This window comes from Rhea americana, unplaced genomic scaffold, assembly GCF_003343005.1.
Source record: "Rhea americana isolate MKP2758 unplaced genomic scaffold, rheAme1 scaffold_35, whole genome shotgun sequence".
Lineage (NCBI taxonomy): Eukaryota > Metazoa > Chordata > Aves > Rheiformes > Rheidae > Rhea > Rhea americana.
Genome location: NW_028186479.1, coordinates 370,052 through 397,114, shown reverse-complemented (window position 1 = coordinate 397,114; position 27,063 = coordinate 370,052). Strand labels below are relative to the sequence as shown.

The 27,063-nt window shown below is 41.0% G+C and overlaps 1 protein-coding gene across 2 annotated transcripts in view; it reads right to left on the bottom strand.

The window, feature by feature from the left end:
* RARB (retinoic acid receptor beta) overlaps nt 1-27,063 on the bottom strand; it is a 193,762-nt gene that overhangs the window by 71,883 nt on the left and 94,816 nt on the right. Inside the window, exon 1 of one of the 2 annotated variants that reach the window (XM_085311771.1) lies at nt 21,553-21,902. The exons of the other annotated variant lie outside the window; for it this stretch is intronic. Within the exon in view, the coding sequence (XP_085167897.1) occupies nt 21,553-21,709 (157 nt within the window). The 5' untranslated portion in view covers nt 21,710-21,902. Of the gene's footprint in view, nt 1-21,552; nt 21,903-27,063 lie in introns of those variants that run through there. 2 annotated transcript variants of the gene reach the window in all.

Genomic DNA, 27,063 nt, shown 5'->3' with positions numbered 1-27,063 from the left:
TATACTGATCCATTTTTGCTTTTTTGATGATTTAGTTCTAAATAAGCACCAGCATCCAACTGTAGTGTTCAAACCACTAACCATATGGGCAACACAGGTCCGTCAGCCACTGGCCAAGCAACAGGAACTTGTGTTACTCCAAAGAGATTAGGCAGCCAGCTCAGTTCATAAATACACAAAGTGGAGTCAGCAACTCAAGATCTGAAGATGCCGCTAGAGAATTTTTTGTTGGATAATTTGAAAAGGAGTATGAGAGGGAAAGAACAAACTAAACCAAAAGACCTTCCCCAAAATACCCAGGCACAGCTGCTACTAAAATGGCTTAATCCATTCAAGAAAATACTTGTGTCAGATGAACAACTGTTTACAGAGCTTTTTATTTTTTATAAGAAAGTGTATGTTGGGAACATGTCCGCTTTTGATCACAGGCAAGATGGCCTGCTTTCCGGAGGAGCTGTGAACTCAGATTACATAGGTCCAACTCTTACTGCTGCTCTTATTTACTATTCTTCTCTGGATTTAGGCTCTTTAACTCTTTATCTACTTAGAAACGTATATAATGCCAACATGGAAATGCAGAAATCAGGATACTGCAGCAATTCATACTTAATGAAGTATGAATGAAAAGAGCTAAAGGTCTAATATAAAACATCATTACTATACAATGCAAGCAGCTAGACCAAGCAGAACTCACTGTCTTTTCTACATAGCTGCACACAAGAGTTAAAAAAAAAAAGGAGGGAAAAAAAAAAAAAAAAAAAAAGAAGACAGCTGATGTTTCCAGAAAATGGATTTTAAAAATAATCTCACAATTTCAGGAACAATTTAGTCAAAAGAGAAAAAAGAAAAAGTCCACTTTTTTCAGTCTCCTGCTGTCTTGTCCCTTTAATGTCCTGAAGGATGGGACAGCTCAGGATCTCTACTCACCTGAGAAAACAGAGCCTAAATGCAGCTACAGCACACCTGAATGCCACTTAAACATACCAGGATCTCAAACAATAGCTCGCTTCACAATTCCTAACATGTCTGAAATATTTCTAAAGGTTAGATAAAGTAGCAGATAAGATCTTTAAAAGCACAGTGTGCTTTGTGCGAGCTAATTTACTGTTAGCTAAACCATGTTGACAGATAGAAGTATTTTACTCTGTGACCAATTAGAAGTAGGCAGACATTATGAAATGCCTTTCATTTCACTAGAAACTTAGATTATTAAGCTTGTATGTTAATGCACACTTTGGACAGTTGAATCTTAAAAGAATAAGAAGTTGTAAAGCAAATGGCATTTCCTGGATAGCCTCAAGGGAATTCTGAATACTGAGCTCAGGGTCCCTGGTGGGAAGCAGCAATTTCAGCTAATTAGGGTGAATAGCAAAGTGTTGCATTTGGTCAAAACATTCTGTTAACCCTCATTTTTGTTGGCACCAACAAGAGTCTGGATTTTTTGCCTTTTTTTTGTGAATTCACTGCAGGAGTGCAAAGCACACAGCTCACATACATTAGGCAGAAAGTCAAAGGAAACGCCAAAGTTCAACTAAAGTACAAGTAATTAGAAACAGATTCTCTGCCGCTTGTATGTGTGCATTTGATTGTAGAAGTTATTTATAAGCCTCCAAACATTTGAAAAAATAACTATATACTGTAGATCATTTAATTTTTATGTCTAGTCTGGAAAAAAAAGTCTGCTTTTAATCATCTTCCAGGAAAGAGCCAGGAACTGGGAAAGTGGGTCTCAATTGTTTCAATACAAATTTCTCTCTTTCATGTGCCACATAAAACTATACTATAAAATTAAATCCAAAATATCATTGACTCAAACCCCTCACCCAATTTTTTTTTAATAAAAAACTTCTTTGAGTTTGTCATGCTTAAATAGTTTGCATTGTTACGAGGGGTTTTTTAAACKGTTGTTTGGAAGACAGACAAGAAAAAAAAGAATGAGAGAGAAAGAAAACATTATGGTGGAGACTTGCCAGCCTTGACTTAGTAACCTGGCCATGACCCTCCAGCGAGTGTGTGTTTGACCCGGTCACACATGATTCTGGCTGCGTACTGTTGCTGGGTTATAAGTCCCAGATATTTTTACCWTATATACAACAGGTGCGGATCATAGGCAACAGAAAGACAAAAACAAAGTCTTGCCTCGTGTGAAGATGCTGATATTCTTTCTTTCAAAGAAAACACCAAAAGCAAAGAAGTCGCGCTACCATTTCATTTATTGACACTGTCTGTGCTTGATTATTGTCCTCCGTGGGAATTTACACTGAACCGTGCAGTGGGATACACTGCATGGAAGTAGAAAGGACTAAGACCAGGGAGAAGGAAGAAAAGGCTCAGGGGAAACAATGTACAAAAGATTAATCAACTTGTATTGTAGGACTAAATTGCAACATCAGAACTACAAGCACAACCTTTTCTTGTAGGGCTGAATACACATTAAGGCTCACTAAGGAATGTTCTTTATCATGAGTGAGTGCAACRTACCTGGATTAAAACATAGGCTACCATGATAACTCCAGATTGAGACAATGTTATCAGGATTTTCACAAGTACTTAAGAAATATTTTTTCTTCTACATTTGAGATGCATTTTATGTGTGTGTGTGTAGGTCCTGCTAGCTGCACACCCCTGCATGTTAAATAAGTTACTCTGCTTTAATTCTTCCTCACTACTTCTCCAGCATTAATTTTAATTAAGTCACAGTTCAGCTTTACAAGACAGCCTAGGTCTTAAAGAGACATGATTTGGGCTGAAAAACAAAAATAAAGTCTTCAGGCTTGCTTTTACTATGACAAGGTGCATTACATTTTCCAAAGGGGCATCAGAAGATTAAACTTTATGATCTGGCTTCTACTTGAGGGTGCCCAAAACAAAATGATTTCTTTCTGTTACTTGAAAAGCTAGAGTATCCCACAGATCTTCATTAAGTACTGTTAAGGATTTCTACAGTATGCTTCAAATAACAACAACGACAAGAACAACAAAAAGTCCAAGTAATGGAAATCAGAAGTCCAGTCTGCAACTTCTTATTAACGGTCAAACTGCACACAAAGCCACCCAAAAGGTGCCTCAGACTAGGTCATTTTAAGAACTCTGCCTATAGTACAGGCTCCTGCTGCCCATGGCTGTCTCCAACAAGGTGCCAGCCCTGATAGGCCTGGCTGAGTTGGCAGAAGTCTCTAAAGCTGAAGTGCTTTTACCGCCATGACTTTGTCAGCAGAGCAGTGATTTGGAAAGCTGGCTCCCGTTTAGTCCCGCTTGGGAGCAGAGCAGTCCTGCTGAACTCTGCCCCGGGACTACAAGAAGTAGTTAAGCGCGCACTTTACGCTGATATTCTTAGTCTAGCAAAGTTCCAAGTAYAAACTTGGCCACTGCTCCACTGAAGACGTATATAAAATCAGGATAATCTTTCCCTTCCCCTATTCTTTTATACCAGGACAGTATTTTCTTCTCCCCACCCTTTGGCGTSTTGTGTGTTTAGACTGCAGGCTGCTTTGGGCAGGGTCTCAGTTTATGTTGCACAGTAACTAGCACTGCAGGAACTTCGAACACTACCCCAATGCAAACARCAGCTATGGAGACCTGAGAAGGCTTTCATTTCAAATATTTAAATGTTTCAGTGCTAAAACGCTGATTTACTTCAAAGGATGGTCTAAAAAAATAGCTTCTTCCTATTCAGCAAATGCATGTGCGTATAYCAAGCCATATCTGCAAAAACTTGAGTGGCAAAAAAGTGTTTACTCTCATCTCCTGCATTTCTCCCAGTTAAGAATTGGGAGAGAGAGATGCATCATATTCCTTCATGCCTTTCATCAACAACATTGCCCAGTTTCAATTGCAAATCTGTAATGTTAACCAGTAGAGTCAAGTAACAGGAGTCAGTGGATACTGATCTTGGCCATATGACAACAGTRTAACTGTTTAAAACCCTTATTCATATCAGGTGATTAGGGCCAGGAAATACAGTTCAGTGTCTTATTACCAGCATACCAGAGCTATCCAGATTTATTTCCAGTAAATCAGAATACGAAAGTGTCTGTCATTTGTTTATCCTCTTGTTCTAGTCTTATAACTTCTGTTCCTCAACAGCTTGCAAACTTGCTCATTCATACCACAGATTTATTGTTCCTACAAATATCCTCTGTTGGTTGCCCCGTAAATTATTTTGTTTTGCAATATCCTTTTCTATTACAGCACARTCTGGCCTCTAATTAATCTATTTGTTACGCATTCAAATTCAGTTACCTGGCTTTTTAGTGCTATTTACTAACACACACAAGTGCTCCTGCCTGCCAGCATGTCTTCCCACGGGACATCCTTGCACAGGCCGCAGGTTCGTGACCCTCTGAACGAGCCTCCTCGGGCCACGCCGTCCCCAGCCTGCTCTCACGGGAACGCAGCGCCGTCTCCAGCGCTTCTGATCCTACCACTTGAAGCTGCGTGCAAGAGCCTGCTCTCTTCTGCCTGTCCCATCCACCAGCATGGTATCTATTACTGTAGCATTTGAATAACCCACAAACATTCCTATTTTTATCTTTGTAGCACGCAAGTGAGATAAGGGAAGGGCTATTCTTCTCGCTTTAGAGATGGGAAACAGAAGCACTGACAGCCTAACAGTCTGGTTTGCCTAGGTCTTAAATTCCTAAAAAACTGCAGGCAGCACCCTSATGGGATTTCGAACAGCAACCAAGAACTTAACTGTAAGTTCAGCAGAAGTCCTCAGTAAATTTTTTCAGGGGCTCTGAAGCACTCCCCACTTYGCAGGTCTGAGCGTGCGCCCTGCTCACCTGCTGACTACAGGACAGTCCTGATCCCTTGAGAGCCACGGTCTCTCAGACCAAACTCATTTTAATTTTCTGATCTCAGGAGCCAGCTAAGAATCAGCCTGCTGCAAGATTACCCCCCCTCACATATGAAAACCCAGSAATGTCCCGACAGATGACAGGAGACCCGTCCCGATCGGGGTCCTGCTTCCTGCCACGAAGGTGACTCGGCAGCACGTAAGCAGTGGGCCACCGTGGTTGACACATGGAAGCAGCACTACAAACTGCCTCAAAAATCTCTGCTCTTGACTGAAGTGTCCAAGCCACCGCAAGCCTCATCTACCACTGAGATATAAGCCTGAATTTAACAAGCAGGCAGGCAGRCAGGAAAATTGTCTTTTCTTACGCAAGGAGCCCATTTGATCTGGAAATCACCAGTACACCCTGACCACGTATTTCTGAACGAAGCTTCCCTGAAACCTTTTCAGAAGCTACRGTGGCATTGTGTTGTGCTCCAAAGTGTAAGAGCACCTCTGGTGCAGCTCTTAGTAACGTAAGGGCTTCTCATGACTACAGAAACAGTCAATACCCACAGTTATTACAGGGAGCAGTAAAGGACGAAGAGGGGGCTGCCGCAGGTTTGCTCAGGAGGGCACTTCAGACAGCAGCAAGGCTGACTCCAAAATGCCATAGACTGAAACGTTTGGTTCCCAAGTCCTAGCTCCATTAAAAAAGAGGGGAAGTCCATAAAACTAACAGAGAATTTGTACTGACATGGCCTTTTCAAAGAAAATTGTATTTTCTTCAAGGCTGTTTTTTTACATTTATCTCAGCAAAGCAATTCTACCTTTGGGTTTAAGTATATGTATAGCTATACAGACATATTTACACTTGAGCAAATGTGTAAGGCGAGAGCTTGTCATGATTAATTCTAGTAGGGGAAAAAAATACTTTTGGTTATAGCTGTGTTACTCTCAGGACAGTTAGACTTAATGACAAGCTAGTAACTGAGAACAGGAGTGTCTTTTGCTAAATAAGCGGCCAGGCAGACACCATGAGGTGTTTCTCCGGGAGCTGGGGTGAAAGCAAGCGTGCAGAAAGGATGGCCGGAGGGGTCTGGCAGGCATAGCACAGCTTACAGGGCAGCAGCCCATCGGTTTGTGTTAGGAGCCTACCTTCAAAATGAAAAAGAAAACATGCTAAATGGAAAAAATAAATCCCGCGGAAAACTGAAAAAAAACATGCAAAAAATGCTAACTCTGTAGTTTGTTCAGTTGGATGATTTTCTGCCTGGCCACTACCATGCAAAATCCCATCAGAAGCYAGTAAAATTTTTACATTATTGAAAATCTGAAAAAATAAGATCTTAACTCAAACATGCTCCCTTCTGTGTGATTTTAGGTTTTCCTCTGAAAACAACCTTTTCTTACAATTCAGACCCTTTCTGCTCTACCAGTGAATGCCCAGTGTCGGATCCTCATCTGGAGGCAAGCGGCGCAGTTGCTGCCACGCCGAGAAGCTGCGCTAGGGAGAGGGGAAGGATTCGGGCCTCTCCAATCTGGGTGCAGGAACACAGAGCCTATTTCTGTGGCCTGTTGGTACRACTGTGGTGTCACAAATGCAACATGTTTTCCCTGCAGATCAATTATAAGAAAAAAGACACATTGAGGGACAAAACAGTTAAATATAATAGAGACCTGATTCTTTTTCCAGACCTGTTCTACAGTGTCATAGCTCCACCTATTTCACRAAATCCCTTGACTCATAAAGGTACAAACAAGAGAAAATTCAGATCCAGTATCTTCAAGAATAAATAAAAATTGTAAGGGAAATGACATGGTTACTATTATCTCTATCTATATACACTCAGATATTTTACTAAGTCATAAAGTCTCCATTTATAGTTATTAAAAGTTTTATAGTGTTTGGAGCACTTTTCTTTTATCTTCAAATCTTTTCAAGCATCCAAACAGAATAACTCAAAGTATTACACTAAAGGAATGATTTTATTCTTCAAAAGTAGCCTCTTATCCAAGTTGGTGTTAGTTTTCAATATTACTATGTCTGTCAAATAAGTATTTTATTTTCTATATATTCAGCATGTTCTTATGACACCATTTATCATGGCTTTTGCTGTGGCTTGAATCCAGCAAGAAAATGAATGTTTTAATATTTTTAATCATGTATTACCATTACATAGTTGTTCAGTGCCACATGGATAAAATAAAACTGTTGTGTTCTAGCCATAAATGCAGTGAAATTGACTTGCTACGCAGTATTTTCCATATAATTTTATTTCTCAAACTTTAGGACCATTAATTTAGGCTGTTTTAATCTTTAGGTATTTTTAAATCTTAAAATTAATATAATGACTGAACAAGAGCCAATTCAGTGATAAAAAGCACTTCAAGTAAGTACAGTAGCAGTTTAAATTCTGATCATCCCAATTAATTTGTGTAACAGCCACACTGCTGGATATCACTAATTGATTTATATACCCTCCTTTCTATACCCATTTACAAGGACAATTAGGAACTCTATCACATATGTTTAAATGGGTTACATTAGAATTATATCTAGAAGCTGAACTGCTTAGACTAAAATCTTTTAAGAACAGCTAAATTCTTCATTAATGGGTAAGCTATCAATCCACTACAAATGGCCTATAACCTTTAAGGTAGTACACAGCAGTAGTATTTTACTATTCTTGAACAATTTTGTGTTGACTTCAGTGATGAACTCAGATGCTACTTTTAATTGTTTTAAAAGTGCGTACTAGAGGCAGCAATAAACATTTACAAATTAGTATTGTATTATCCACAACTTTCTGCAAAGCCTGGTTTCTATAAACAAGTCAAATGAATACATCTGTAAATAATAAGTGTAAGCATGCTGAATTGAATGAATAAGGGCACTAAAAGAGATTGAACAGTAGGGGTGCAGCAATTAGAGTAACTGCCCATTTTATTAAAAATGTATTGTTTCCAGCTTTCACTCTAGAAGGTTTTCATTGCTCTGCTAATTCTAAGTTTTGATTTGCTTAGCAAAGGCGGTCTACTTCTTCTTTTCTTTTACAGTCCCCTGTCACACAGTCACTTGCCTTTTTTACAAGGCAACAGCCTATTGTCCAGGTTATCTCATCACTCAGGATCTTGCTCTCGGACCTCTGTGACAGACATTTTTGGCATCGTGCCAGTTGAAGGTAGGCTTCTTTACCAAGCAAGCTCTTTTACAAAGGAGCGCAATGAATTTTGCTGAAGCAGCAAGGCCCAGCAGCCGCCCCAGCCCTTCTCCAGAGGTTACCAGCCCTCCGGCAGAGCAGGCACAGGGCACGYGCCCAGCGTCTCGGCCATGCGTAATGTTAAGGGCATGGATGATGTTTACTTTCTTGAAAGACAACTTCTTAAACTGAGCAGCTATCTGAGCAAACATTGCTCATGCCCTTAATATTATGCTAGTAAAACTCTGGGGTACCTGTGCTGGTTCTACATCTATATTGCTTACTTCCCTCCTAAGTGTTAAGATTACATAGAACTATTTACACTACCCTACTTGCACCAACACTGCTATGCTTCTTACTGTGCAGATATAATTAAAATAATGTATTACTTCCATTTAGACATGGCATCATACTACAAAAAAAAAAAAAAAAAAAAAAAAAAAAAAAAAAAAAAAAATAAAAACAAAAAAAAAAAAGAAAGCATCAAAAAAAAAAAAAAAAAAAAAAAAAAAGAAAGAAAGAAAGAAAAAATGGCTTTCATCAGCTGCGCTCATCTGCCACAGCAGAGATTGCTAGCCCAAATCCTACCCTTTCTGACATCCTCCAGCACGCACACATTCACAAGGTCTGAGACCAAAAGAGGGACAAACTCCATTCTTCTCCATCCCTTCAACATGCTGGACCACGACGGTGTATGTATTACCAAGAGCAGTGCACCGCAACGTTTCTGATACTGACATAAGAAATCCAGGTTTATGGAATATTAAGAACTGGGTATCACCAGTATCTTTTGCAAGGAGGAAATAAAGTATACAGCTGATCAAGCTGTAATGCTTTCAGGAGCAGAGTTAATCACTGAACAAAAGACATTGTAGTAGGAAGGCTCCATGAAAAAAATGACTGTATCAGATTTCCACTCCTTGTTCTTCAGCATCCTTGATACTGAATTTACATAATATCTTCCATCTTTTAAAATTTTTTCTTGGTGCAAATTACTTTCCCCTGGTGTGGTTCACCTGGCAAGTATTACTATGCCCATTTCACAGCAGCTACAACAGAGGCTGGAAGTTGTGAAGGGCCTCAGCGTCCTAGAGTAAAGTGGTTGCAACACTGCAATTATGACTAAGAGCAGAGGTTATATCCTCTGTCTAGAAGACCGAAGATTAATAAAATAAGACAGATCCAGAGGAAATTGGAGACAAGATCAGCACCGTGACTGGACAGCAAGCTTTCCAACATTCTGGTTTTTTAATATCTGCAAGGGATTTTCCTGTTTATCACCTGGAGCCAAGAACACTCATCATTCTACCTGCATGTATCTGTCAGTACCTGTCTCACATGGATRAGAAGAAAATATGCATGCACTGTGCTGCAGACAAGCACAGAAGAAAAACAGTCACTGGTCAYCTGGCATTTGTTATTCAACATCTACCTTCTGCAGTGACTTACATTTTCCCTGTCTATCTACTTTGCTCACAATTTACTGTAATATTCCAACCTTAAGAACAATGAAAAATGTCACTGCTCTTTATGCAGAATATGACATAAAGGAAACACTTCATTTTCAAAGAGCTGGACTAGCAACATTCAGTCCTGACCCAGTAACAAATTTAACATCTGATGGCCCATGAAGCTTAACGGAAGCTTACACTTTGAAAAATTACTTTTTTCAAACAAGATAAAATTCTAGACGATCTCTGGCCATTATATTCTAACCATTGACTTTCAAATGTTTATAATAATGCTTACCCAATATTTATTCAACTAGGTAACACAGAATATGCACTCTTTAGGGAAAAGCTTTCCTTGCCACGTTTGAGAGATCTGGGCCATCACTTTCTGCAGAACTTAGCTTATTTTTACAAACGCTTTTCCAGTTGTCACAATCGGGAAGGTACGTTATTAAACATAAATTCGCTCAGTGCCACCTTCCCGAATCGCTGAAGGACGGCTTCGGTACCCGAGCTGMCCCTGAAAGGCCTCGGCAGCCACAGCAAAGCACAACTGACGACACACCAGGGCTATTCAAAAACCCGGGGGCGGCAGCGAAACTGCCCCTAAGACTGCTGCGCACTTCACTTTGCGGTGCGGAAGAGCTCGGAGCTGTGGCACTGCTTTTTAATGGAGTGACTGTAACAAGGCAGAGCAGCCATTTTAAGGAATTAGTAAAATATAAGGGCACAGTGTTTATTAGTTAGAGAACATTCTTTTTCATTTCTTAATATTTGCACAAGTCTGACAACTGTACAGCATTATGTAAGTGCCAAAAATTATAGTTTACCTAGGCAAGGTTTTCAGAGAAGAAGTTTAAGATGTTTTCTCTTTGCTTCCCTTTCTTAGATCTGGTCTCGTTTTGTCCCTCACTACATAAACCTCTCGGAAACTTTAGCAAATCCTATTAGTTCTTTTTTCCACACGTTAACCGCCCTGGACATGACACATGCGCCATCCAAAGAACCACTGAAACAGCTRCTATAAAAAGAAAAGAAAAAGAGTAACCTGGGAAACCAAGAGATGGTCTCCAAGAAACTTATCTCCGAGCAATTTGCTCGGGGAAGGACCCGCACGGGCAGTCGCGGTGGGGACAGGGGCACCTTGGGGAAAGCTCTGCCGTCACCCGGAGGGAGGCGGGAGATGCCCCGCTGATTCACGGCATCCCCGGCATTTGCAAACTAGTTTGTCCGATCACTAAGTTCTATTGTTTCCCCAGATAAGCAGGGCCCCAGTGAACAATTAAAGCTTTCAATAAATAATCTGTAAGCACATTCATTTGATTTACTGTTATTTGATACAGCAGTTAGTTTCAATGGGGCAGTTACTATTGATCACGTAAAGTACTACACACAAACATGAAACACTTGCAGAACTCCATGGATTATTACTCTTTATCTGCCACTCATCTGGGTTACTTGTAATGGTTGCGAAATTTAAAATCAATAACAACAATTAGTGTGCTGTATACTCTCAGGCATGAATCATGTGAAATATGTTTTGTTACAAAAATGAAACACAGAAGAGCTTACAAACATGAAAGACTCTTACAAGTAGCAAAACTCTAAAATCATTTCTCTTGGCATTATRAAGTGCCTGACAATGASGRYAAGAAGAGAAAAATACATGTRTTTTAAAATATGTACTTATTTATAAAATATATATTTTAAATGAATCTGCAAGCATATGCACAGTTATACGGAGCTACTGGTAAGATTTTCCAAATAAATCGAAGAGATTTAGAAATACAGCTTTGAACTAAGCTGATGAGAAGGATRCATCTAATTTTGCCTTGAAAAATTCCACTAAAAGCTTTGCAATTTCATACTCATTCCTGATCTCTAAAGGAGTTTTGGGTTGTTAATAATGGCAGGCCTTGCTCCTATATATGAAAATTGAAGAATTATGAAAAGGTCTGATTCTTGCTGTCACTAGCTCTTACTGAGGAATCTATCATCACACACACATACACACACGCAAAATCTAAATGTAAGAAAAGAAACCAAAATGAACTTAATAAAGCTGGAAATTGGTTGCAAGTGATATGCACAAGAAAACACCTTTTTTTCTTAGCTTCAGTTTCATAAAATTGGTTGGAAAACTAATCAAATGCATGGAAATAACAGTATTTTCAAATCTCTGCTAGGGTAATACTTYTAGATAATTAAAATGCAAAGCAATAAGAGAAATGTTTTATCATTAAACTGTAACCAGAGCTCTGTGTGAAATCATCCATTCAGAAGACTTGTTTTTCATCAATTATTTGTTATTTATCTGATGTAAATATAAGAAGGTCTAATTAAAATGTATGACTCCTTATGCAGCTTCTTGTCATTAAGACCAATGAAAGCATTCTGAAGACCATAATGAAATAATTATGTTTGCCTTTAAGAATCCTCTTCAACAACACATGGCAGTACTACACTAAATTAAAACATCAGGAACTAAATTTCTCTTGCATCTATTTCCATTTTCACTAATTATACCCCCAAGCTTTCCAATAGACCAGGCCCTAAAATTCTTTTGAAGCTGAAACAGCCTAAGGAACAGCAGCCTTTCCACAGCAATGGACTTTGATGAAGAAACAAAGGTAATGCAGGCCTAGAAGCATTAATATTTCAAAAAGAGTTATCATGTGAAAATATGTGTTCATTTGAAAAATGGGGTAAAAGACTGTTGGCRGAGCGCCAAATGTTCCAGGGAAACTGATACTCTGATTTAATCTTACTGAATTGCGTCATTCCTTCCTCGCCTCTTTTTGTCAGAGTATTTTCTTGTTCTGCACAGAAATTATGTTTCGCAAAAGCATGAAGATCATGGCATTACTGGGTGGCGGCAGTGTAACACGCTGTAAGCAAGCTCTGCCTTCACGTTTTGCTGAAAACAGCCACCTTGAACAATTGCAATGCTCATACTGGGCCTCACATCCCAGGGCAAAAGCCATCTTCTCACACAGCATCCCGACACACGGTTCTTCTGCGTGCCCAGCTCACGCTTTGTCCACCAAGTCTCGCRGGATCTGTCCAAAGCACAGAGAAAGGCAAGGATTTCGATACGGAAAAGACATGGCAAGATGTGAGTCAGCTCAGACTTCATGCAGTTGACCAAAGACTAACTCTTYGCTTCAAACCTTAAGAGAAGGGGTCCTTAATGGTGTGGTTTCAGAGACTTGAATGTAGTAACGCACAAAAAATTAAAARGATGAGCTGTTCACATACTTACTTAGCCAGAAGAGCATGTGACAAAAGATGASGATTTGAGTATAATAATTTCTTCTATTAAACCAGTCACTTCCCCCACTCAAGGATACTTTGCACAAACATCTGAAAGATTTTGGTGATTTGTCATGATTYATTCTGCATTTTAAACGCATTTTAAATTTTGGTGTTCAAAGTGTGAGGTGGGAACAGAAGATTCCTGAACAAAGAGAGATCTCCCAAGATCTCCAAGCCAGTCACTAGGGAAGAGCTGGCATAAGCTGGTCAGGCAACTATTGAAATTTCTTCCCAAATGAAAAGAGCAAACAAGAACAACAAAGCAATGCAAAGGGATACTCTAAAAGATCAATAAAAGAAAAATCTCCTCAAATTACAGATTGAGAGACAAAGGCATGAGTAACTGTTCAAAAACAAACAAATAAAAACCTCTACGGACCTGATCTTAACAATGAAAAAGTTAACACATGCCCGCTTTTTTTAGCTGGTCCTTTGACTTGCAGCTGAAGTCAAAAATGCAGATTGATGGATTAGTGCTCTCTTTTAGGAAGGGGAGGTTTGCAGAGGAGATAGTATCTTTGATTAGATTAACTGAAAGAGCGGGGCCAAAAACAAAGAGACAAGCTCTGGGGCACACCGTCGTGGCGTCGTCGCTCCAGGTCCGAACCAGAGGCCTTGGGGAAGCGTCCGCCTCCTGACCGAACGCCTCGAGCGCAGCAGCGCTTGAGCGTGGTAAGATTTTGGCAGGTATCGCCAGATGGCACTGTTACACAGTTTTGCAAGTTCTTTTTCTCAGTGTGCGAGTGAATGTTTAGTCTTGGAAAGACAGGCAAGGCTGCTCYTGCTTGCTGCTTTGCTGGAATGAAAGGCAAGAGCTGCGGGCGAGGAAGGCGAGCCGCAGGGGAGAGCGCTTGCTGCTGACGGCTCTGGCTACCGGCAGCTCTTGAGCAAGAGCTCTCCAGAGAAGARGCGCTGCACTGGGGCTCCTGAAAGGGAGGGCAGGTTGCCTAAATACCTCCGCCCAAAAGCGGTATTTGCACATAAATGAAATATTTAAATCAACTCYGGCTGTTACATCCGCTTATCAATCAGTGAACTGCAAATCCTCTTGATGCCTATCAGTCACCARCTGGCAGAGGAGTGATTCTGGTGGAAGACTGGAAGATGAGAAGAAAAGCCAACACTATCTCAAAGGAAAATAGCTGTCTCGGCATCGCGCGCTGCTACGCTGCCAGCCAGGTTGGCTGAGAAATACTAAAACGATGTGCTCCGATGTGCTCACTGCAACCATGCAATGGCCCCTTCAGCCATTCTTCAGGAGCTGTATTCAGATACAAAATGACAGGATTCAGGAGATTTTTTGTTTCGTTTGACTGCATGTATCTTTTTGAATGAACTATTTCTGCCTCTGTTTGTACATTATGGGCACAAATGGCTTTCCAGGATTCAAGCACCAGGCTGAACTAAGCGAAGTCTCAGTTAAATCTAACTGGCAGTCGTCTGCCACAAAGTTTTTGGTGCAACACCAGACAACTTGTTTAACTGCTCAACACCTCAGTTACATGTCTTTAAAATTAGAGTAACCCTTCTTCCTTCATCTGTCTTGTCCATTTTAAATTTGAATCTTCCAGGWCAGGGACTACTCTTATAATGCGTTTATTCAACATCCAGCATGAAGGCACCAGCCTTTACTGGTATTTCAGGCTCAGTCATACAAGCACTCTGTGTCTGAAACTCTTAGGAAAAGCAGGGGTGGAGAGTTGAGGGCATGTAAAGTGCTTCACTGGGTAAGGCTTTAAAAAACAAAAACATACTGAATTTGTCATTGTATCATTCAAAGATCCTTGCTAAAAATACAATGTGAGCCTAAAGAAAAATAATACGGTTCAGTGGAAAGACAGCCTTCAAATCATTAATAAAACTAATTAGTGCTAAAAAAAAAAATCTTTGTTGTGAGTCATTTATCTGTTCTTTTTCTTAGGGAATGCACTCACAGGGTAAAATGCAAGTCACTCAAAGTGCATAAAATGGAAACTCCTCCAAACTATGGACAGACTTGAACATCATGTCCTTAGTGGTGCAGATCCATGACATTTTGAAAATTTAAAAATGCTCATTCAAGCTTTAACCTGTTAAACCTATGTAAGTGTCTCTTGTATGCATACATTTAACTTGCATAGTTTTATACTATTCATTTTATATATGCTATAGGCAGGGGAAAGAAAAATCACCTTGTCCAAGGGGAACAGAAGGTGTATTATACACTCCATGTCTAAGATCCCCTACACAGACTTGCTGGATTATATTTCCAGCTCTCTTAACAAAAGTATTTGAAGAAGCTGTAAAACCCAAACAGAATGCTAAAACAAAGTGGGGTCAGTTATATAAGGGCTGGCATTAGTTTGTTAAGTTTTTCCCTACCCACTCCCAAATGCAGGGACAAAAGAAGTTAACATTGTGGGAATGTGTTTCCAAACCACATGATATCCTTATCAGATTGTCATGTACAACAGAAGTTCTCACACACCGACCCCATGCTGGGGATCTGCCTGAGCCTCCCCGTCACATGATGCAAGTTCTCCTCTCTTATTCAGATTACTAAAAATGAGCTGAAGGAAGTGAGATTTTTTTTTTTACCCCCTCCCAAAAATAAGCAAAAGGCGCCGTGACCACAAGTGTATTAATTCACAATCCAGAGCAGTTGCAAACGATGAGTGAGACTATGAAGCGGATAATCTGGCTATTAAAAGTTATACCACAAGGCAAAGTTTGAAACTGTCTGAGATAAACGGCACTCATCAAATATTAAATGTAAGTAGGCAAATAGACAAGCAGAGAAATTAGTGAGTCAACAAAATACATGAAAAAAAAAAGGTTTGTGCTTTAAATGGTAAATTCTGCAATCTAGACCTGTAAATTTCTAGACTACAGCAATACACTGCTAAAAACAAGTCCTGCTTTGTCCTGTAAATGACTGTTTCCCCTGTTACTGTTGTGAACTCTGTGACTGAACTGCTTTTTCATATAGTTTAGGTAAGGTGGGGAACAATGCTTTAAAAATATTTAATAATCAGTGAAAGTTCTAGATAATGTTTCATCACTTAAATACTGGACCTGTTTTTAGAAGTGTCACAGGAGCTCTTAGATGCTCAGCATTTTTGGAAATGAAGTCATGAAATGTAGATTTAGGATGCAAACTTTAGGCTGCTGTTTCTGAAATTCCTAACTTTTGAAATACATTTGCTCATGCAATGACAAACTAACCAAATCCTAAACGTGATTTTTAAAAAGACACTTTAAAACCCACACGCTGGATAAAAGACGTTTTAATGATTGTAATTCTAAGGAATAGCTGAGATTAACGTGACTGAAAGAATACACAGAAGAATAATTCCCCCATTATCAGTCTGTTTATTTTGTACCTAGAATATAGTTCTCATAAAAAGACAGCAGCAGACAAAAAACGTTATTCCTGGTTTTCCTACTAAAAATCTAATTTTGCTACCCTCCTGCCTGTACTTTTCTGCAACACAGAGAAAAAGATTAATTCTGTTATTTTAGAATAGTTTTGAGCATTTCATGGCTTGTATTTGCATGGTTCCATTTGGTTTGTAAGGGCTTGGATTTCAGCAAGAAGTGGCATGGGTCACACTGCATGGGGACAGACTTCATGCGCACGAGCAAAGGTCAAAATCAATCATAGCTTTGTATTTCCAGGCCTATTACTTTTGGCAGTTTACTCTGCCAGAAGGGGCTAAAATATTTGCTTCCCAAAAGGAGTAAACATCAATAGGGGGCACGAACATAACCAGCTTCTCAGCCACCCAGCGACGCAAGATGAGGCAAAAGGATCTTTTTTATTTTTTGCAATAGACATTAAGCTATCTAAACATTATATATCACATTCGCAGCCCAAAGCGCAAAGATTTCAGAGCACAGGCACTTGAAAAGGACAATAGGCCTATTTAGGCAATTATATTCTGCAGGCTTTGTTATTAGGCAGCCCTGCTCCGTCCCAGAAAGTCTGGATAATCAAAAGTGTCCAAGTACAGGAAGGGGAAAAGTACAACCCCACCCTCCTTTACAGCTGCTGCCAGGATCTTTGGCTTCTAAAGGGTAAAGTCTATTTATCGAAGTTCCTTAGCCATTTTTTTTTACATAAACTGATATCCTTCCTCACGGGGCTAGGCGCTGCAGCCAGCGAAGGGCTGCAAAACCCCTGCGAGGCCACGGCCGGCGGGAGCCTGCTGCCGGCCCCGGGGTTCGTCCTTGCCGGCAGAAAGCGTAGGGGGGAGAGGGGGAGCCCCGGCTCGTCCTGCCGCCTGGGAAACTCATGGCAGCTCCGCTCGGCTCCGCTGGGGAGACTTCCCCGGGCTCGGGCACGGCATCGCTGACAGCAGCCCTGCCCCGCACGACGCCTGCGGATTTGCTTTTGCAAAATCCGCTCTGAAATCTAAATTCTGGTGGCGTAACGCTGCTGGCAGGCAGCTCCTCGGCCGGGATAYAACACAGACCCGAGCAAAGAACGGGGACTTGGGGCACTCGGGTGAGCCAGAAGCAAAACCTGCCCCCGGCGGGGCTCTCGGGCTGGCGAGCGGCCCCGTGGCTGCACGGGCGCGCCGGGAGCCACCCCGAGGCGCGCGGCTTTTCCGCTGGGCTTCTCCCACCCTGCCCTGGCCGGCGAACGCCCCGYGGCCGCTCTGCCCGCGGCCGCCCTTGGCAGCGCTGCTTGTCCACGAGCCTCCGCCTGGGCCACGAGCTGGTATCAGCTTCCGCACGGGGAATCGCTTCTGCCAGCGGCTGTTAATTCAGAATAAAAATATTGACGTGCCATTGAATGAGAAAAGCTGGGTATTGGCGAGGAGCAGAAGCTAATACATCTCACATGCTAGCAAGCATCGAGCAACAAGGATGGAATTTTAACTAAAGACTCCACTCCTAAGAAAATCAGTCCTAGTGCTTGAGCTGTAAAGTCTATAAATGAACTTTAAAGAAAATAACCTGGTTCAAACAGATCTCGCCTTCTGGGCACTAGCAAACACACCTGCAGCAATCTGATACTTGGGAATGCAGATTACAAGTCCTCACTTCAAAATGTTTGTTTTTAAATTCAGAAAGATGAAAGAAAATAAAGTACTGAGCTTTTTTGCTGTTGAGCACAGATGTTTCCAGTATTTCCAGTGCTTGCAGGGAACAAGAACCTGGCCCAAACATTTGCAATAATCTGGAATTTAGATGTAAAATTTATGCCTTCTGGGTTTTCCTCTTCACAAACTTTTTGAAGGCTAAGACCTCCTAGCTCATCTGCAGCTAAACACCCCCCACTGAACCTAAGTAAAACTGTGTACTACAAGAATGTTTGCATCGTATTTTATTGCCATYTACATAACTTTCATCTTCATCAAGTTTTGTATTCTTTTAAATGTAACAAAATACAATAGATAGTACTCTTCTACTTTWTAGCATTTGCTGAAATACTAGTTAGCGCTGTTTAGCTTATTCTTGTTTTGGGCATTCGCTTTTGTTTTCGACCTGCTTAATGAAGGAAGACTACTGAAAACTTTTTTAACAGGCTCTTCTAAGGCTGGAGAAACGCTGCCATTCCTTGTAGCTCATTCTGTCTTAGGGCCTGTCCCGTTCCCAGTTCTGTGCTATTTACCTAACTCACATTTCTCCAAAAGTAACTCGTTTTTTCTTGGTAATCCTCGTCGCTGTACTACGAGGACCTGGAAAATCGCATCTTACTTAAAAATGTAAACTCATCAGTCTTGTAATCCTAACTCTTGTCATTTTTCTCCCCCTAAGAACTGTTCTCCTCTAATTTGATTATACTGACCTGTTTTTTATCTTACGAGAACTCAAAGGAGTTAGAATTACTCATGATTAAAAGTGCCATCAGTTCTACTCTCATTTTTGAGTCCACAACTTTCTCCATAAAAACATTATTTCTTTTTAAATCTCTAACAATTTAACTAATATCACTTAAAATATAAATATGTATGAGCACAGTTACGTATTTTTTTTGTGCTCGTAGCGCATCATGTAGTACACAGTGGCTAACGTTTGGGTTGCAAACCCATAAAAGGTTTTTCCTCCCACAGGGGGAAGGAAAAAAAAATACCACACAAGTTTAGGTCACGTTTGGATTGCATCTGACTCCCTATATTAGTTTGCAGACCCTCATGGACTAGAAAATTTGTACTGCAGCCGGAATGTGTTTGCATACTGCATCGTAACGGGATTAACCCAGGGAAGACGTGCTGAAGTGGGAGACCTCCAGAACTGGGAATTACACTCTGCAACCGTGGGTTTTGCCAGCGTTTCAGCTGACACCCGGATGCTGTTTGGGATTGCTGCGGGACTGTTTGGAGCCTGAACCGTTCCCGTATTATTCCCTTAACAACCGTTTTACTCTATAATCACGCCTCTATCAAAGCAGTATTTCCAAGGCCTAAAGCGATGGCTGCAGGTGTACCGCTTTTATGGCAGAGCCAAAAATAAAACAACAAACTAGACAAAAAAAAAAAAAAAAAAAAAAAAAAAAAAAAAACTATCTGCAGCTACACGGCTAATAATTTCAAAATCTGGCTATAGTCACATTCCATTAAATCACAAAAGTCTGAATAAAAACAGAGAATCAAGAAACACTTGAGTTTGAATTAAACATTGTTATCTTTGTATTTATAAGCACTGGAGCAATCTTTAAACTAAAAGCTTTCTGTACTGCAGAAATTCTGGTTTTTGTCAGTATTTTCACAAAATAAAAGATAAAACAGCTGTTGACAGAATTTTAGCATTTTATAAGCCGTGTCCATATATTTACCCCCACGCTTAAAGTGCTCACACTTTTTTCAAAATCAAAAACACAACTTGCTTTAGAAATCAAACAATTCTCCTTTTAGAGCCTAACTAAATTTCTTTGCCATATTTATATATCATTAACTTTTACAGCTCAAATTACAGCCACCGTCTTACAATTCAGGTTTCGGCCTGGTTTTAAATTCCCATGCAGTGAAGATTAATCCCATTGCCTATGAAGTTACGAGACCGGATTCCTGAACGCATTTTCCTTATTTTTTTATTTAACTCTTGTTAATGTGAGTTTCTTTGATTAGCTAAACTTCAGTGTTATCAACACTTGTCTCTTATCACAGGCCCAAGGCAAATGACATATTTACCACTCATTCCATTCTGATAAGGGTAATCCTGTGTTTAACTTGTCCAAGAACAAACGCGATATATTTTGTTTTCAAGAATCACGCTCCTAGTTATTAACCAACTAAAGGGGAACCAACAGGACACTTTAAAACCAGAAGTTATTTAAAGAAAATTTTGCAAATTAAAGCTTTTTACGACAGCATATGCCTCCTACTTCAGGAAAGTTTATTTAATTCCAAGTTTCCTCCATATGACTGCTGAACTTATACTAAGGTTTAAACCACGGAGGGAAAAAGAACACATTTTTTTGTGAAACATCTGTGKTTTTTTTTTCCTAACTGAAGTTCTCCCATAGCTAATGACATTATTTTGAAGTAACAGATTTGTTTCACATCTTTTTTGAAGGATTCTGAGAACAGCGTAGAGAAAAAAAACATCCTATGCTGAACTTCGTAGTTCTAATTTTAATTGTAAAATCATCAAAATATTTGAAATGCTGTAGGCTGGTAGTCATTGATTTTCACAATTCTGTTTTCATTGCTCAACCCACACAAATGTCATCTGCTGACTGAAAAGTTTTGAGCAGAGTGAAAGCATACCAATCRTTTTATTTTTTTATTTTTCTATCCTCCCCCCCGCCTTGAGCTAAACAATATTGAAGAGCGACCCACTCTCCTTCTTATGCAGTTCTTTAACATATTGCAAAAGAAAAAAATYAAATGTAATTATACAGTTAATGGTGTACTGAAGTGCCCGAGAGCGTGTTAAAAACATTTTGATAGATAGCCAAGTCATCTATCTAAATCACCGTCAGAGCAGTGAAGCATCCTGCAAGCTTTTATGCAGAGTATAAGGTGATGCTTTCTGGCACTTCTTGTCATTTCTCAAACTTGAAACTGGGGGGCTAAAATCCTGCCATTCTTTACCATCTACGGATTTCAGYACTAAATTGAGCCAGTTAACATAATAATAGCTTTTCACAAGTATCCTTCCACTAACTCTTCCTCCTCCGTTACCAGTGCAACGCTGCCTAAACCTCAAGGTATAGGAATAATTGATGGTTAAACTCAAAGGGTGTTCACAGTAAGTAGTTTTCTAGCAAAACAGCAACTTCTTAGAGCAACAAAGTGAAGAAGAAAGGTGGCAGCAAGGTCAGTACAAAGAAATATTGCCTTTTCTTAGGAAACTTAAAACTACTGTCTGATGTTGGAATGGCACCTACACACTGCAATTCAGCGTCTTTTTAAGAACGGCACCGAGCAGCATTTTAATTGCCTGGCTGCCCTGCTAAAATGCACTTCGAGACAACATGCATCCAGATTATCGAATGTGATGCGAAATTAGATTAAGGAGGCAGAAGGAAAAAAAAAAAAAAAAAACTACTACAGAGATTTTACGGAAATTTGCCCTTCACTGTTTGGAGTTTTACAAGTGCTGCATTGTATTAAAATTGTACGTGTTCCTGCTTAGCTCCGCAACTGTTACAAGGATCAATATGCTACATAAAAAAAGAGATAAACAGCAAACAGCCAGGTGTTTCTTTTCTCGCCAAGGGAGAAAAAGCCTCGCAAACCCCATTTTGCATAAAGACTCCCCCCACCCCCCCCGCCGCTCGTTACCCCTACTCGCAATTAAAAGTATTTCGTTAAGCGCATGCAAACAATCATCATCATTGCTTCAAACTGGAAAAATAACAGTCGGGACCTACATTGAGCACTGTGCCGGTGTTGCCACTCTGTTTGTGCCAATCCACTGAAGCATGCTTTGAGAGCCTTCTCCTGGAGCATGCAGGAAGACGGACTCGCAGTGTAGAAATCCAGCATCTGAGCGGGGCTCACTGCTAGGACATCCATACAGTCAAACATGATTCCCCCTGCACAGAATGCCTGCAAAAGTGCTTTCCTCTAGGTGTGGAGGAAAATGGCACATAAAAGTACACCCAACTCCATCAAACTCTGCCCCTTTTTTGGCACGTAGGCTGTTGGTCTTTTTCCCAGACCAGAATCATGAATTATGACAGACAACACAGCTAAAAGCCTGTAATTGATCCAAATGATCATTTACCATTTTCCAGGCTGCCCAGCCAATCCAGCAAGACGGGGGGAAGCGAGCCGCATTCCAAGTTTTCCTTGCAATCAATTTTTCCCCAAATTTCCTTAGAACCAGTCCCGCTCCCCCAGCTTTCGCCGGGCGCGCGCCGTTTTCTCGCCTCGCCCGGATCCCCAAAGTCCCGGCAATAAAACGGCCGCGGGAGGAACTCTGGATCCCCCTCAGCAATGAATAGATCCTTCTGCCTCTGAACAGCTCACTTCCTACTACTTGTGTCACACAGAATGAAAGATTGAATTGCCTAATATATGCGAGTGAACTTTCGGTGAACCCTTCCCAGGCTGCTAACCTTCAAATGACCCAAGCGGTCTGACATCACCAGCTCCCAGGATTCTCGCACCGCTTAAAAACTCCCAGCAGCCTCGCAAAAGCCGCCGGCCGGCCGGGCCACGCGAGCCGGAGCCCCTCCCGGCATCGCCGCCGCGCCCCGAAAAAATAAAGGCAACGAAGAAATCGGTGCGTGCACACGGGCCACCCGCGCCGGCGGAGAGGTTGGCTCGCGAAACGACGACAACAAAAAAGCACGTAGTAAGAATAATAGGAACAGAAAAGGGCCCGGCACTGGGTAGCTGCCTGCTACAGCGGATGTTTTCTCCCCGCGATTTTCACATTCCCGCTCAATGCGGTAAAAGCGCGGGGCCCCCGCCCCCCCCCCCCCCCCCCCCCCCGGGGACGGCATTAGCAACGTGCAGGCGCGAGCCGCGGAGCCGACCGCTCGCTCGATGCCCTCAGCGGAGCGATGCCCGTGGCCGGCATCCGCTCCCGGCGCTGCCTCTGCCCCCGGCCTCCGGGCTCGGTCCCAAACCGCTGGYGGAGCCGGCCGGCGCTGCTCCAGGCGCCGGGTGTGCAGGTGCCCACCCCCMGGAGGGCCCATCGGCAGGAGGAAAGCCGTGGGTGAACACCGCCTCGTCCCTCTGTGCCTAGCAGCCGTTTATTTTTAAGACCCTCGCTTGCTCTTACCTTCACCTTAGGGGCCGGCAGCGGGCAAAACCGCCTGCAAAATCCTCTGCAGAACGGAGCGTTTCCTGCAGCCGACCGCCCGTGGCCTCGGGAAGGCAGCAGCTAGGAGGCCGCCCCGCTCCTCCGGCCAGGACCCCCGCGCCTGCGGTTCGCTTCGCCGCGCCAGCCCCGAGCCACCATCACACGCTTGTCTCACTGGTGGGTTACCATTTGCATCAAGAGAGCACAAAGTCCCGTTTTTTTCTTTTCATATATATACATACATATATATATATATATAWAAAAAAACAACCTCCCGCTGCAAAGTCTTGCTTAGGGGGATGGGCTCTGCCAAAATCTCCACCAGTCCTTACTCCTACAGACATTATAAAAATGGAAAAGTAAAATACAGCRTCCAGTTCAGGAACACTCCTCCTGCCCCATTAGAAAGGACACRAGCTGAATGACCATAAGCACATTTCTGCTTTAAGGGAATGAGTGACTCGAGTCACTCTGGCTCTGCCAGATTGAGCCTTTGCAGCTTATGTAAGGCTTGAGTGAGATTTTCAGAGGCACAAAGAGCCCAACTTTCAGCAGAGCTCAACACTTTCCTCCTTTCTGTGCCTCCCAGCAGGCCCTCCCTTTTCCTTTTTGCAGCATTTCTGCAAATCAAAAGCTAACTTTGGTTAGGACGCTGGAAAATGAAACAATTACTGCACATCTTTTAAAACTTCAGCATCAGAGCCTGGCAAAGCAGGGGACGCTGTGCATGCAAAAGGCACGCAAGTGAAGGCTGCAAAGAAGCACTGGGAAGAGATTCACTCTGGGACCTGCACAACCAGTTTAATGGATGTCCTCTCGCTACAAAAAGTCCTTTGATGAACTGAAAGCGCTGTTACAATGCCTCTTGATTGTATTAACAACACTTTTCACAAAGATTCAAGAATTTAAAGAAAGCACACGCACGCACACACACGCACACACACACGCACACACCCCAAGCACACTTGTTCTCTGGAACTGATATATCCATATTGAAAACAAACAGCCAGCAAAAAGGCCTGCTGTAATCTGGAAGCAAATCCATCTCAAGAGATAAAAACAAAAGCCTTTCTTAATGTTTTTTTTTCCCTCAGACAGAAGAGATTTAGCTGTCCCCGCAGTAGGCACTGTCTCTTTCTATCTTCCGTCGAGGTAGAAGTGTTATAAAGTTGGAGTTTAACAGTGTCTTTTTAAGGACTTTTTAAGGACTTTTTAAGTTTGGGAGGGCGTCCTCCCCCATTCTGGAATTCCTCAACCTAAAGAAAGCTCTGACACTCTGTAATCTGAAAATTATGCACAGCACACATTTATCCAAAAAGTCATCCTTTAGGGAAAGGCTTGTTTAAACAATTTGAGCTAAGCAAGCAGTGCTCCCAGTATTAAAAAGGCAAGTGGAAAAATGGTTAAATTTTTCTTAAAAGCTATTTTGTTACAAAATTGCTTGTTTTGAATAACAAAGCTAAATTAAAAAGCAGCATTTTCTAACCAGATGATGCAGAATGCACAAGAAGTTTGCAATATGTAATGCGTCATCACAAAAATAATTGGAAAGGATCATACAAAACACAGTATGTTTCGTCAGCCTCTGATTTAGGGAGAAAATAGCGTTTTGTGCAGACCAAGGTTCTTGGAACAGTTTAAGTTTATGCCACGGAAAACATATTGCCCACATGAGTTAAAATAAAATYGTACATACAAACAGGAATATAGTTATGTTTATTCCATTACCAGTCTTATAAAACCATATTTAAAAATAAAACTTGCCTGCTGTACCTCAGAACATACACTGGCAACTTCTGAAAGTAAATGTCAGGAATCCGTGCTTAAGTGTATATGAATTGAAAAACAGCTTTTTCACACTGTATCTAAATGAGCCAGATAGCTTGTCATGTTTTATTACGAATAACAGTTGTGCTACTTAAAACCATGCTTATACTAATGCTTCCACTTAATGCATATAGTAAAACCACGAGTAATTAACAAATTCTTAAATAATCAATAATGCATTTGCTCATACATCATTTCTACAATATATTATGTATCCCATATTTCGCATTGAAATAGCATGATACTTGTTTTTCCTAAACAGATATCAGGAAAAGGCACACTCATAAAATGTTGAGTATTTTCTAATTTATATCAGAACTAACCATAATTATTGTGCATATATATTCATTAGAGAGCTAACTCATAAGTTGGTTAATTCAAATATAATGGAACTTTAAGTATTGCCATRTATTTTAAACATCTACCCAGCTCTTACAGAGATGCAAGTAGGAAAAATCCTCTCCAGTATCTCCCACTTTACCCATACCAAAAGATTCTCATTTCACATGACCACTTTGATCTGTTTTGTCTCAGACTGTGATGGCAGAAACTTTACAATAAACATATTCTTAGCCACAAGTGAAATAAAAAGCAAAAGTTCAAGTCAGAAATCTATTTCCTTTGGTGTTACTGTATATTTGTCAGTGTGACATAGCACATTTGAAACCCATAATCATAAAACAAAAATTTACAGCCAAGGTTTAGGGTCTACATCTGTTTCTCTGGTTTTTGTACTGCAATTACCCACTGGACAATTCAGAAAGAAGCACTATGAATCATGTACTGCACACATGTTTGTGCTGGTCACTTTTTCTTTAGTGCAAGAGTCTGAGGATGCCGTAATATGCTTCACCGAGAGAGAGAGAGAGAGAGCATTAACTAGAATTAGGATGCGTGCACTAGGCTCTCTAAATAAAAATGATTTTACTAGAAGCAATATAATACTCCTGGAATATTACAGGCATAGTTACAGGATGGAAAAATTAAGAAACACATGCCGAAATTCTCTAAAACAAAATACCTTGGGGGGGAGAGCGTACTTTTTTTGCATGCATTTTAACTATTAATCACAAGTAACACTCTCTTGAAACAGTTTTGACAGCAGAGTAAATGGTTACTAGTGAATGATGTGTGTGTTTAAGCAGTGAAAGCAGAGACAAAGTGATGTTTTCTTCTACTCCCTAGGCAAGAGCTGACACTAAGCTTGCTGCCTCAGCTTTGATACTCAGAGATTCCTTTGTGTCAGTTGCTGGGAGAACCACTGGCAGTTCACTAACCCTGCCTCGCACACACAGGGGCTTTGATTTTTACCTCTTCATTGAGAAGAGATGTTAATATGAAACACTACTTGGCTGCTTTGGTTTTCCTCCCCGCTCCGTGTCGTGTCCACCCCCCCCAATTGGAGACACGGGGTTTAAAATCTGAAAACCTGAATTCCCACTTCCCTACATGCATTTTTTAGTGGTATTAAGATGTTTTCCCCGCGTCTGAAGCAAAAGATAGATGTTAAAAGATTACAAAAATCATGGAACGCAAGAGAACAGCTGAATATTTAACACTCTGAGGTAGTTCTGAAGAAATGCTTATCAATCTGGAGCAAGAACAGCCCCAAAGAAAATAAAAACAGCACAATTACTTTGAATAGCACAAACAGCAGAGACAGACATGAAGTACAGTGAAATTAAGCCAGACGGGGGTTCCTTGTGACTGCTGTATTCTCTGTGCACAACGCACAATGCCTGAAACAGGAATTTGCACACAACAAGAAGAATTACTTCAGATCCTTCTGCGGGCCTGCAGTATAGCAGCAACCATCCAAAGAATATTCAGCACAGAACTGTATTTTATATTAGGTGAGAAAAGCAGAGTTAGTCAGCTGCAGATCCTGGGCATGCAAGCAGTCCATAAAACTACTTACTGAAAATGTTTTTTTTTTTATTTATTTTTATTGGTGGATATGCATTTGTGAAGATGCCTTTAAATCTGATCATTCAACCCAGAAGCTATAAAAATATTCGTCCCCACAAACTTTGAGCATAATACGGTGTTTCTTAGCATTTATACTGGATTTTACACTCTTCTGGCCTGAAGCCAGCAAAAGAGAAGAACCRCCCTATATGATAAAACTGGAGGTTTACGTGGTTCAGCAACCCATTTCTACGAGTGACTGCTACTAGATCTTCTTAAGGAAACTACAGGAATCCCTAGTGACCAGCGAAGTATAATTCACCCAYAGGCCCTCTAATAGCCTGTTCTCTAATAGCAAATTGCTTAAGCATTAAAGCACGAGACTTAACATCCT